This window comes from Lontra canadensis, unplaced genomic scaffold, assembly GCF_010015895.1.
Source record: "Lontra canadensis isolate GAN:19392208 unplaced genomic scaffold, GSC_riverotter_1.0 scaffold75, whole genome shotgun sequence".
Classification (NCBI taxonomy): Eukaryota; Metazoa; Chordata; class Mammalia; order Carnivora; family Mustelidae; genus Lontra; species Lontra canadensis.
In genome coordinates, this window is record NW_022631069.1 from 2442443 (window position 1) to 2456735 (window position 14293).

At 39.2% G+C, this 14293-nt stretch overlaps 1 protein-coding gene across 1 annotated transcript in view; it reads left to right on the top strand.

Moving 5' to 3' along the window:
• SPAG17 (sperm associated antigen 17) overlaps nucleotides 1-14293 on the top strand; it is a 236085-nt gene that overhangs the window by 192591 nt on the left and 29201 nt on the right. Inside the window, exons 37-43 of the mRNA XM_032881319.1 lie at nucleotides 442-555; nucleotides 1324-1369; nucleotides 3271-3370; nucleotides 3594-3641; nucleotides 6223-6322; nucleotides 7066-7168; nucleotides 9279-9407. Coding sequence (XP_032737210.1) covers nucleotides 442-555; nucleotides 1324-1369; nucleotides 3271-3370; nucleotides 3594-3641; nucleotides 6223-6322; nucleotides 7066-7168; nucleotides 9279-9407 — 640 coding nt within the window. The remainder of the gene's footprint in view (nucleotides 1-441; nucleotides 556-1323; nucleotides 1370-3270; nucleotides 3371-3593; nucleotides 3642-6222; nucleotides 6323-7065; nucleotides 7169-9278; nucleotides 9408-14293) is intronic.

Genomic DNA, 14293 nt, shown 5'->3' on the forward strand with positions numbered 1-14293 from the left:
AAGATAATAGGTACTTATGGAAAAAGTAAAATATATTTCTCTGGGAAGCAAAGGCATGGACAAAGACTAAAGTTACATTCATAGAATTATAAAGACTATCCCTGGAGAGGACTTTAGAAACCATCTAACCCAAATCTGTACATTTTATTGATGAGGACACTGGAGCATAGAGTTAGAAGCCGGGCCTCTCTGAAGTCTTCATGGAGTTCTAATATCTTGTGGCCCTCCAAGTTTTGTCTTTGGACTTTGCAGGTCTTTGCTAATTAATACAATTAAAGAAAAGGTTTTCCAGATTGCTCATCCAGTAACTGGTTTGTTGAGCACTGCAAACTTATATATTCTTACTCTTTTTGTAGTATGTCAAGTTGATGTTGACTATTTTGGTGTCTCTTTCTACCTTATTTCTGTTATTTATTGATTTGTTTTATTCTACTGACTTAGGATTATATAAACCATATTCTAAAGAAAGAAGACAAGCTGCAGGAAATGACTGTTAAAGATTCCAGAACCGAGGAGGAGAGGGGCAATGCTGCAGATCTCCTCAAGCTAGTTATGGTGAGAAAGAAAGATTTTTGTACCAATATTTTTAGTGTTGTTTCAGTATTAGGTGCCTCAAGACAAAATATCACAACTAAAGCTGTTTCTGCCACTTCCGTGGACCATTTGCTCTGTCCTTATAATTTCTTATTTCTGGGGAAATCTGATTCCTCATGTACTGAATTTTCCAAATGCATTTTAGGCTCTTCCTTAATTCATAAATAATTCTGCAGTCTCTTAAATAAAAGTTTATATTATCTTTCAAGAAACTGATGTTCATCAAAATGTTGAACGAATTGGTTAATTAATGAATGACATAGGAAGAAGGAAGAAAAAGGAATTTTTACAACTTAAAATGATTTGCACTTTGAAAAAATTGTTAAGTGAAAGGGATGGCTAAAAAAAAAATCTAATAAATTTTGTATTGGCATTAAAAAACTAATTCATGGGGCACCTGGGTGGCTCAGTGGGTTAAAGCCTCTGCCTTCGGCTCAGGTCATGATCCCAGGGTCCTGGGATCGAGCCCACATCGGGCTCTCTGCTCAGCAGGGAGCCTGCTTCCCCCTCTCTCTCTGCCTGTCTCTCTGCCTACTTGTGATCTCTCTCTCTCTCTCTCTCTGTCAAATAAATAAATAAAATCTTTTAAAAAAAAAACTAATTCATTTTATAGTAGTTTCTGTACAAGATCAATTTGAACACATGAAGAATGCTTTTAAGCAAAGTGAATTTTATATGTATAGTATGTAATATAATCATCAACATTAAGGAATTCTATCTTCGTTTCAGTCATTCCCTAAAATGGAACAAACTACGAAAAGTCATGTAACTGAAGGTAACTACTTTAATATTTTAACTTTAAAATTTTTCTGCAAAATATTTAAAAATTTTAAATACACTTCTCAGTCATTCCTTCATCTGATAGCAAAGTACCATGTACATATTTCTGTTGCCATATTGACCATGTTGTACCGTAATGATTTATTTACTTTTTTTCCTGCCTAAATTGTGAGATCCTTGAAAACCATGACTGCCTCTAATTTATCTTTAACTTTGATTTGTTGAACGAAAATAGTTGACATCTGACATTTATGTTAACCTCAGCTTGTATTTCCAACATAGCTAAGATACAAGAGAGACACAGTCAACCAGCCAACACTATCCTAATGGCATGTGCGTGCAAGCACACACATTTGCAGAACTTTTGAGCAACTACAGTTATCACCAAAACTTTGCACTTGTGTATATATCAAGCAGTCTAAGAAAATATCCTCACTCAAAGTATATTCATTTGGGGGAATATACCACTCCAGCAAACTTAGTTATGTGATTTCATAGTTTGCAGCAGACAAGCCCACCAGAATTTGGTGGTTTGGGATTTTCTTCTCCTTTTCTATTTTGGCCATATGACAAAGGTCAGAAACCGGCAGGCATAGGCTTCATTTAGCCCACAGATGTGTTTTATGTGTCCCCCACAGTGTTGGCTTGTACAGTTATTTTTATTTATATGAATTTTCCATCTCTTGAAATATGACATTACCACACAGTGATGTTTGGCTGAATGTAATTAACAGCTGCACCTTTGGAGTTAGGTACTCCTAACAAAAGAACAAAAGAATCAACCCTCACAACCCTCAGTTGCCACTCCGTTGTCACTCTTTCACATGGGAAGCCCATTACACTAGGGCTGTCAATTTAACAAATAAAAACACAGAAGGCCCAGTTAAATTTTAGTTTCAGATAAATAACAAGTAACCTTTCCATATAAGTTTATTTCATGTTAGATTTGGGACATAGTTATACTAAAAAATTATTTGTTGCTCATCTGAAGTTCAAATTTAACTAGATGCCTTATACTTTATCTGGGATGTATACCTTGCAGCATTTGAATCTGTGACCTGTGGTGTGAGGGGACAGTCAACATAGAGGTAAATGGGTAGGTTGCCTAATAATGAAGGATGAACTAAATATATTTTTCAAACATACTAACAAACAAACAGAAGAGTCAAACAGGGTCTTGCATACTTACAGCTGCTCTTGAAATATTCATAGCGGTGCTTTTAAGTCAGTGCTCTCCAAAGTATTTCCCAAAATTTCCCAAAGTATTTCACTAATTTGTGAATTGGCCGCCCCAAAAATGAATTTTATGATAAAATAAGTTTGGATAATCCTGTATATTGCCTTATTTTTTAGAGATCCAGAGTGTAAATTAACTAAATCCTACAATAACAAAACATATTTAATCTTGTATAAATCAGTGTTTCCCAAGTCCATATAACCATAAAACATGGAACCTTTTTAATTTTATCATGTTCTGGGGAATAGACTCAGAATAACCGCCCAAATTATCAAACAACTATTGTATTATATTTATATCCTTAGATTTTTTTGAAGATAAACAATTTCAACTAAATGGTTCTTTTTTTTCAAAGTTTTGGTGTTCCAGGTATGAAGAAATTCAGTTAGATAAAACACTGATACTCCTAATGCTGTAGGATAAATGAGAGGTCAATACATTTTACATTTTGACAATAAGATGTGTGTTTGCTCATAGGATATTTCCTACAACTGGTCTGGTTTACTGTTATATTACAGCTTGGTCATGGAAAGTCTATAAAACACTTAATACATTAAATATAGGCTCTTAGAAACCCTCTCAAGTGAGTCTTCAGGGACTGACTATGCATTGTGCTATCGAGAAGGGAGGATAAAAGTTAAATGTGTTTCTTTTTAAAGTTGCAGCCCATCTATCCAATTTATTCAAGGAGTCTTTGCCTGCTGCTCCAGAACGTTTGCCAGAAACATTGGATTCAGATTTCTTTGAAAAGAAATGGAGGTAAGTTGATCCCGTACTGTGTTCCAATTAGCGGGAAGCATACCAGTGATTGAAAAAATGGAGAGGGACAAAGTCCTAACTCTGGGTGATGACATCAGTGAGTTCTCAGCCTCTCCTCTCCTACACTATCAACAATTTATCAGACAGTAGAGGTGTTTCTTGTATTGTTTGGGAGCTGAGAATATTGCCCTTTCCCATTGTACTTTCCTTTCCTTTCCCCCAGGTACACAATAAAAGCAATGCACTGGGAAAAAAAGTTGGAACAAAAGAGGTAATTCTATCTTGAAGTGTATATAAACATGTGAAAAGGCCCAGTCTTGTGGAGTCCTGGAAATGGGAGAAGTTGAAAGGTCCTACCATCTAGGCTCTCCGCTCTTATTTGAATCTCTTCTACATTTTTGCTAAGTGCTTACTTAGCTTATGAGTGAGGATGTCACCATCTCTAGAGGAAACCTGTTTGACCATTATATAGATCCACTCCTTTTCATAAGCAAGAAAGTTCTTAGGTACTCTCTGTGCTCTAGTAATTGTAATATACTAATAAATATACTAGAACTTAATGCAGAGCCTAGTCATCAACTTTCAAGGTTCTTATAATTCGATGAGGAATGTGCTCTCAGTGTTATGTGCTTTGGTTTCCTTTCATTCCTAGCTGAAGATACCACCCCACCAGGAAAGGAAGCCAGATAATATTTACTGAGTATATCGTAGTACATATGGTACTGCTGCATACATTTGCAAGGTTCCTCTCCAAAATGACTGGAGAAAGGATGAAGACTCTTCTTTATAAAAATGTCTGGGTTACCTTGTAGAATGTGTGGGAGAAGTAGTGAGATAGGACCCTCCATCTTATGGACTACCCCTATATTCAAGGTCAAATTAGAAGGTATGGTATTATCTCATAGAATACCCCTGCAAGGAGTTCTGAGAGAACGGTGACAATGTTGCCTACAGGGAAGGAGATGGAGAGGTTAGGGGACAGTGTGGGATGCAGACTGCCTTTTTATTACATACTCTTTAATACTTTCTGAATTATGTGCCTGTGTTATCTAGTCACATTTTTAAAATCTTTGAAACATTTAACAATTTCAGGTTTTAACCTACAGGAAGATAATGGCAAGCCAATGGAAGTTTTTGAAGAAGAAAGTAAAACACATAATTAGATTTTTTGTCATAGAGAAGGGTTGGCAGCATGTAAACAGATCTGGGGAGGAGGGTTAAGAAATGAGAGAGTTTGCAGGAAATGGAGGGTGATCAATAAGTATCAGATTCTATGGAGGAATCAGAAAGGAGAATGAAAAGAGGAATTTGGGTTTATCACCTGAGAGACTTATTTTGTGAGAACAGCTCTAAGAGAGTGTAAACAATAGGCCACACTGCCATAAACTGAGGAATGAATCGGTGAGGCAGTAGAGAGAAGATATTTTAATAGGAAATCAAAGTTGTTTGAGTAAGATGATATTTTGATGTGGCCAGTATTTTCTGACAGAAAAGCTAGTATAAGAGAGAGGGCACTAATCTCATGTCAGCAGACCTAGAGTCAGTTCCAGTTTGATTACTTACAGCTAAATGATGCCAGCTGGTTGTTTCAGTTCAATAAAATTTACCTCATGAATTCAGTTTGCTTATCTATAAAATGAGGATAATTGGGCCATTTAATACCTGAAGTGTCTGTCAGCTCACACATTGGGCGACTAAGAGCTAACTAGCATATACACTTATCCAGATCATGGGCTTGCGGGCAGGCAACCTGGGTTTTAATTCAGACTTCACCACTTACTAGTTACGTGATTTAAAGAATGTTACTTACCTTTTCGACACCTTGATGTTTTGACCAGAAAAACGGGGATAATAATAGTAACTCAAAGAGTTAGTGTAAGATTAGATGTGTAAAGCACTTGGTAAAATTTCTGGTATGTAATAAGAACCTAAAAATGAGAACTATCTCAAATAAGATTAGGTTCATCTACATTTAACAGACAACCCCTCAAGTCAGGGCTTTTACAAGAAAGTTTACCTTTCCTGATGTAAAAGAAGTCATAAATGAGTAGTCCATGGTAAACAGCACCACAACATTGCCAGGAACTCAGATTTCTTCTTTTTGTCTGTTCCATCATTCTTAGCGCATGATTTCCATCCTTAGTTTGTGTCGTGGTTGCAGAATCACTGCTTCAGCTGAGGCCATTTCATCCATATTTCAGGAAGTAGGAAAAGAGATGAGACAAGGACAAAGGGAAAGCCTCTCTGCTGTGTCGGCCTTCTTTAAAGGCTATCTGGAATCTTACCCGGTGGCTTCAGTTTCTTGTCATTGGCCTTCCCTCCATATAGGAAAAGCTGGGAAGTCAAGTTTTTAGCTGGTGTATTGCCTCCCCAGTCTAGGGTTCTCATATTGGAAAGACAACTAGCAGGGTTATCATGATTGCTTTTATTTTACTTCCTAATCACTGAGACCACACTAGTCATAAACCATTCCTTAGGTTTGGGCTTTAGCTTTTGTTAACCATGCTACTGAAATTATAGAAATCAGTAGAATCAAATGGGCATTTAAACCTCAGAGAATTGAAAGACATGCAAAAGAGGTAAACCATGTGGATTTTAGTCTTTTGAGATCAACTGTAGAAAACACTACCACGGGGCATCATTATTTCCTATCTTAAAGGAAAGTATGATTTCTGAAGTAGGAAATGTGACTGATTCTAGAAGGAGCAGAAAATGAACCAAAGCAAACTGACAAAAAAAAAATTTCTGATGAGTTAATTCTTACCAGCTTTATTATTGGTGATTCCATTTTCTGTGGGATTTAAAGCTAAAATTCTGTGTCTTCTTTTTATCATTATGGAAATATCAACCAGGAAAGAAATTGAAAACACAAAAAAATACCTAACGGAAATTAGAAACAAAGTAATATCACCCTACTTCAAATCTGAATTGAGCAAGTGCTATCAGTCTCAGGTAATTGAATGTAATTAACAACAATCGACTAAGAGTCTTTACAAAAGTTAATGCAATGTATGTGTCATTATGTAATCAACCTTTCCTGATGTTTCTTTCCTGCATCAACCCAACTGACTTTACCTTTCATCGAATCCATGTCCTCACAAGCATATGAGAGGGAAAACTAATTTCAGGTCTTGCACCGAAGGAGAAGTTTGCTGCCAATGTATTATTACTACTCCACCTCTCTGCCTTGCCTTGTCACTATTAATTACCCTCTACCATCCATTTTAAGCCCTTTTTTGGGTCAAATTCTCCCTATTTTTATCCTCTTATAGATTCTATTTTGAAGTTTTTATTCCATTAAAATTTCCGTCCTCATCTGCTCTTGAAATAGCACTGAATTACTATGAGTTCTTGGAAGCCCATGGAGATAGAGCACTCCACTTCTATGAACCTTGAAACTCCCAAGCAAAGTGAATATTTTCATGTGTTTTGAGCTCCCTGTATTGCTACAAATGTTCCAGTTGCTATTATTAGCCAAAAGCTGCCTGAGAAGAAATTATAGGAAGTTATGACAGATTGACAAAATCTAGAACTGAGTTAAACAGTCTCTTGAAAAACGTGTAGTTTGCCAACTTTCTTTTCGGAGCCTAAAAAAAAATTGCTTTTATCATTGCTCATCAATTTAATGTACTTGTGACTATTGACTTCCAGGCTTGCGTAAGTCTTAAAGGAAATCTTTTGGTTTTTCCTTTCAGTTTAATTATCTGGACACCCTTTCTAAAAATCTGCCTCCTTTTACAAAGAGGGAGGAAGACACAAACAAAACAACTCCTAAGAAGACATCTGATCTTCCTCCAGGTAACGTGTTCATGTAGCTGTTAGTCCTGTCAATGGGCTTCAATGAAGAGTGCCTAACAAAGGCCTCTTAAGACAGAACTTGTTCCTACCACCTTTGTCTCAGTACTAGTTAATGGCATGACCTTTTGTGACTTGTATATTATAAATTTGGCTGAGTTATTTGAGGAAATCAAGATAAAAATAAAATTTGGTTTTCATCCCGCATGCTTAAAATTTACCTAAAAACATTTAGAAGAGCTGACTAATTTACAAATCAAGGGAGTAATGAAAGGTTGGTGGAAAACAGGGCAAAAATGCAGGTTTGAGTTATCACTTCACATAATACCTAATTATAAAGAGGAAAATGCGTCTTTACAATGGAGAGCTATGGCATTTTCCAGCTTAACCAAGCGATCAGATTTCTACCAATTGTGACAGCCTAGCATTAGGTGTTTTTTCATATAGTACAATATGAAGTGCTTAAGACCTATGTAGAAGTCTTGCCCAAAGTCCTTAACTTGAATTTAACTAAGAGGAAACAATCAGACAAATCCAGAATGTAGACATTCTATGAAACAACTGTCCTGAACTCTTCAAAAAAGTCAATGACATTAAAAGGAAAAAAAAAATGGAATAATTGTTCTATATTAAAAGAGACTATGGGCACCTGGGTGGCTCAGTTGGTTAAGTGGCTGACTCTTGATTTCTGCTCAGGTCATGATCTCAGGGTTCAGCCACTACATTGGGCTCCCCACTCAGCAGGCAGCCTGCTTGAGGATTTCTCTCCCTCTGCCCCTCCCCCTGCTTGCTCTCTCCATCTCTCTCAAATGGATGGATAAGTCTTGAAAAAAGAGAGAGAGAGAGACTTATGAGGCATATAAACTACATACAACACATAAATTTGGGTGCTATATTGAGAAAATAAACAGATTTTGGAGCAACTACACAAATTTGAGGAGAGGACTGTATAGTTGAGGGAATTGTGGAATATCTGTGAGTTTTCTTGGATGTGATGACAGTGCTACAGATGTGTAGAACAATGTCTCCATTTCAAGAGATGCATGTGGAGACTTCAGGGATAAGATGGAATTTAGTACTTCTCTTTAATAAAGTGGGTAGTAAAAACACCCAGATAGAAGGGTTTTCTACTGCACAATACAATACCAGAGGCTCAGCTTCCTGGAATGAGTATAACCAAAGGAAATCTCTGATTACCACAGAGATTGCAAAGAAGAAGCCTGGAACAACAACTTTGACATGAGATAGGAGAAATGAGAGATGAAGGTGGATGGTGCTGGTGCCCGTCTTCTCCCAGGCAGACAAGTCTCATCAATGAAGCCTACTGTCCCCTTGAAAGGGGTTGATGCCACATGTTTCTCAACAGTCCTCCAGCAGCCCACACTATTCAGCCAGGGTTGCCTACATACAAGTTTAAATCCTCAGTCCTTGATATATATATATATATATATATATATATATATATATATATATATACATATATATATATTTTAAACATTTTTTTATTTGAGAGAAAGAGAGAGAGGGCAGGGGAGGGGCAGAGGGAGAGAGAGAATCCTGAAGTAGCCTCCCCTCCAAGCCTGGACTCTGGGCTTGATCCCAGGACCCTGAGATCATGACCTGAGCCAAAATCAAGAGTACAACACTCAGCCAACTGGGCCATCCAGGCGCCCCTTGAAAGATTTATTTTAAATTTGTTTCATGTTGTGCTTCTTAGATATATTTTAATAAAGAGTCACATCATCATAATAATGAATGGATTTAAGATTGGAAACTTAAAAAAAAAAGAATCACATCTCGGTTACTCTGGCCAGGGTAAAAATTTACCAGGTCTCTGCTTCATAACCCAACCAAGATAACTACTGTGTTATCTCATAGAACCAGCTAACTCCCAGGGAGTGTGTTCTTTGTAGATACTGTCCTTTCATTAATGGCAAACATTACTTCGTATAATGAAGACTCTCTCCCTCTGACTGGACTTCTTCCATGTGATCTTTCTAAAGGCAAGGGTGGTGGGAGCACCCTGTTCATGGTAAAAAAGAATAAAAACAATAGTAGTCCTTGTATCATTGTCCAGAGTATCACTTTATAATATTTGTTTGGGGTTTTCTAGATGGCCAGCCAGATTCAGAGGAGGAATCCCCACCGTCCCCACGGCGTCTTCTGAAACTGAAGAATTTTGAGGATATCAAGGAGTCTGCTGGCCAGAACCAAACTGAACATTTAGAAAAACCTACCGAAGGTATGGTAGACATTTGCTTTATTCTATTCATTCCCCAAACTGAACATTATGTCTTTTTGGACTAAGGAATATGGCACTGAGAGCTGAGTGTATGGTTGGTCATTACAGAAAAAATTCTAAAGGGTCACAGATCCTGAAGCGAAGGAACTTTGTAAGGCTTCTTAGCACATCAAAGTATCTCAAAAAATGTTTTGGGAATGACTGAAAGCCCCATAGTAAAAGGAAAAGATGGCAAATATGTTTTTGTAGATTATTATTGTATTCTATTGCTTTATTTTATATTATTACTTTATTTATTTTGTTTTAATTAATTTCTTGCCTTATTTTATTTTATCCCTCAGGGATCTGAGAGTTTGCCTTATGTACTAAAGATCAAGAACCTGGTAGCTTTGTTGAAGCAGCCAGTAATTTGGTAGTTAGGCTCAGATTGACCTTCCATTTCAGTACTTTCTTGGTCTGCAGGTGCTAGAAGAGAAACATAGAGTATTTATGCAGCACATCATCTCATCGAGGTAACAGAAATTAAAGTATGGAATAATACAAAGTAATTGTCGTATAGGGGAATCACATTACACTGATCTCACTGAAGTTAATTCAACTTTATGGTTGGTCAGCAAAAAGAAAAACAGAGTAAATCATGTAGGTGAATTTGCACTTCTTGATGCCTTGTGGACACGGCCCATAGTGAAAGTGAACTGGAAGTTTGCCAGTAGGTCTTAGTTACCTCTTATAGAGGGAGCATCTTGACGCATTTTGGGTAACTTAAGGGATTTGCCTTTTGCCTTCCTGATTTTAACATTATCTCTTGCATAAAGTTTATTCATTTAGTGGATAATTTGCTCAATGCCTACTGTCTGCCAGGCATGTTCTAGGCACAGAAATGCAACAGTTAAGAAGCTAAAGTCTTATAGGGCTGTGCCTACTATGGACAGACCTAGATAGTAAGTAAACAAATGAATTAGATAAATTCAGATTGCTTGCACAGAGTAAAACCACATATAATGTATAGAGAGTGTCTTGGGGAGAGGGATGGCATTTCATTAGGGGGTGAGAAGGCTCCTCTGGGAAAGGACATCTGAGCTTAAACAGAATGACAGGAAGGAGCCAACCATGCAAACCCTGGGGGAGGGGAATGGTGCAAGTAGTGAGAACAGCAAGTATGAAGACCCTTAGGGAAGAAGAAGCAGAAAAATTGGCATTTAGCTAGAAGAAAATGGACAAAGGAAGAGGCAAAAGGTGAGGTCAGAGGCAGGAGTAGAGATAAGACTGTGTGATGCCACATAAGGACTTTTGGGCTTTAGTCTATGTGTAGTTTTTAGTCAAACACCACTGGAAGGTTTTAAACAGGGTAGGAACATGACTAATCGGTATTTTTAAAAGATTACTCTAGTAGCTGTGTGGATAATAGCTTATGGTGGGGAAGGGGGAGTAGACAAGTGGAAACTGTGGTGGGGGAGGAAGCCACTGAGGCAGGACATGTGAGCCCCAGCAGAGACCTGGCCGGAGCAGTGGAGGCAGAGAAGGTGGAAAGCAAATTAACTGGAACCATATATTCTGGAGGTAGAGCCAACGGGACTCACTGGTTCACTGGATGTGAGGCTGAAGGGTAAGAGAAACTAAGGATGGTTCCCGGGGTAAGTACCATGGGACCAGTCTTGAGGCTGAGAATGTGTAGCTGTAACAGGTTTCAGGTGGCGCTAATGTTGCTGGTATAGGATCACCCTTCGAGAACCATGGCCCTAAAGCAAACTTTAGAATGTAACATTCAGCCAGAGGAGGGGCCACAAAAGGCTACTAAGAAGAAGAAGCCAGTGAGGTCGGAGAAAAACAGGAGCATGAAAATCAGTGTTTCCAGTGGATCAAAGTGCCCCAGAAGGCCCAGTGAGATGTGGAATAACCACGGGACTGGGTAAGGTGGAGATCGCTGGTGATTTTGGCAAAAGCACCCTCAGGGCATGGTGGGGCCTGAAGCCAACTCAAGTGGACTGTGGGCTATTTATGGAATGGCTGAAAGGAACCAGCAGCAGGAACGTGCAGCTTCCCCCAAGAGTTTTGCTGAAAAGACGAGAGAAATGGCATTGCAGCTGGAGGCAGATAGGTGACCAAGGGAGAGATGTAAGAAAAAAAAAAAAATTAGACATATGGGGGATGTTGAGTTGCAAACAATAATTCAGTAGCGAGAGAACTTATGATGCAGGAAGAGGGGGCTGACTGCAGGAAAGCAAAGTTCTATAAAAGGTGAGAGGTTGTGACATTTGGGGCAAACCCTGAGTGACAGAGTTGATCTTGGATATAAAATGGCCACCTCATCCACAGTGACAGAAGAGAGAAAGAATATGGATACACTGGCAGGTGGGTTTTCATGTTTAGTATGAGGCAGATGAGCAAGTCTGATGGCAGAGGAGTGGGTATAAAGATAGAAAATCCATTCCAGAGAAACAGGAAAGCAAAACAGGAAGGGGGTGACTGGTTATTTCAGGTGACAGTTTCATTTCATTAGAGGTCTCAGCAAGGTCAAATGTTGTGGGCTAGATACTATGGGGTAATGAACTAGATTAGGAGGTCATGACTTAGAGAGGAAAGTGGGAACAAATTCTGAAAGTGGTAACATTTTTGGTATTGGTGAGGTTGAGATTCGACCATGGGAGTTTCTGGGTGGAGAAGCACAGGGTTTTGGTTGGGATGTCTAGTTGATGTCTCCAAGAGGTGAACTGGAAGTCCATCTGGGGTGTCAAGGTCTCCAGGGAATCCAGGGAATGATTGAGAGGTCAGTAGATAACAAGTGTGTGGGGACAGTGTAGGAATAGTCTGATGGCTTGAGCTTCTAAGAAACGGGGGGTTTGATATTTTTTTAAATTAACATATAATGTATTATTTGCCCCAGGGGTACAGGTCTGTGAATCATCAGGCTTACACATTTCACAGCACTCACCATAGCACATACCCTCCCCAATGTCCATAATCCAGACACCCTATCCCTACACCCTCCCCACCAGCAACCCTCAGTTTGTTTCATGAGTTTGTCTCCCTTCTGATCCCATCTTGAAATGGGAGTTTTTAAAGAAGGAAAAAAAGTCTTTGAAATGAGGGCACCTATCACACCCCTAGGCATGGAGATTCCAAGATGAGAGACAATAATGCGACTCGATAAAAGTAGTAGATTACATTTTGATTTAAACAATATCATTTAAGAAGTTCAGGATAGGAAGAGAGTAGGGGAAAGCTCTATCGGAGAGCTGGCCTAGAAGAAAAAATTGGATTTCGTAGGTTTTAAGATTTAAGATTGGATCACTGAGACAACCCTCATTTTACTTGAGGAAACTGAAGCCTAGAGGAGGGCAAGCAATCTCTAAAATCATACAGCAAATCTGGGAGGGCAAGAAAGTGAGTTTTTTGACTCCTCATTTTCTATATTTTATTATGCTGTCCTCCAGATGCAGGAAGGAGAAAATATTTTATACAAAAAAAAAAAAAAAAGTGAGGGGGTGTATGTGTTCCAAAGCCTGATAGTAGAAATGAACTGGAAACTAGCATAAATAGTTCAGTGGTTCTTGTTTGGTCATCGATAGAGTCAGTCAGAGGAGGTCTGGATTTTGTAAAATAAGAAGGAACTTGTGGGCATTTGCTACAATAAAACTGTATAAATCTCATAGCAATTTAAAACAAGCATTTTTAGCGTTTGGGGTTTGGGGGTAGGCTGCAGCTGCCTTTGTTCCAGGCTGCGGGTGGACACACTGGGGGCCTCACGAGGCCCTGAGATCTGAGTGTGCACATCTCCTCCCAAATCCACACTCAGTGACACCACACTGAGAGCTTGAGTCCGCCAGGCGAGCAATCAGCAAATATTACAAATGTGCAAAGTGTCCAAGCCAGGGCAGTTTTTCTCCAGAGAGGCAGTTGTTAAACTTTTACCAGCACTCCAAGGGCTGCAGAAGAAATGTGGGGGTGTCACAGCTCCCACAGGGAAGGAGGTGCCTCCCCCTGAGACTAGCTGCTCTCAGGGTGGAGGGGAGCAACTCAAGAGAGGTGAGTGGAAATGCACGCTGTGGCTCACAGCCTGTGCTCAGGACTAGCCCCCTGCCCCTTACCCCTACCTACTCTCACTGGTCAGCTCAAGTCCTATAAGAGACCTCAATGTCAGTGGGGCAGAGAAATATGCTTCACTTGCAGGGAAGACATGTTCAGTGAGGAAGCACAAAAAGCCATGCCCCGAGGGAAAGGAAAAAAATATTATTATGAATAGATACCACAGTCTGGCTCAGCATAGAAATGGGGAGCCATGATAGCTTCTTCAGGGGTTCACACTCCAAGGTTGTAGTCAGATGATACCACTAGAGGACCATCCCAATTCCAATTTTAAAGTACCTCTGTATCAGCTACTTCGAGCCCCTCTAGTACTCCTCTCCACTCCTCCAAACCCTGCTGAAGCCTGGGGTTGGCTCAGTAGGTTGATCATGCTTCTGTATTATGGTGGGCAGGTGGTGTGGAGTAGCGCTAAGAATCCAGGCTCTACCTGGCTCTTTAGAGAAGAGCTGTGTAACCTTGGGCACACTGTCCAACCCCTCTATCTCTTCCCATTTCCTCTTCTGTAAAGATGGAATGATGGTATACACATCACGGGGTTGTCAGGATTAAATGGGTATCTGTAAAGTGCTTTTCGTAGTGCCTGGGATGTGATTAATGCGGGATCTGTATTTACTATTAATAATAATAGTATGAGCGATTAATTAGAACCCATCAGACTGGTAAAATGCAGTCACAGAAGTCATATGCTCATGGTAAGAATACAAACAAAAAGACACGTCAAGGCATTAGAATGGTTGCATATGTCAGGAATGGTGACCAAAGAGAATAAACTACATTAAAATGTATATTGTTATATAAGG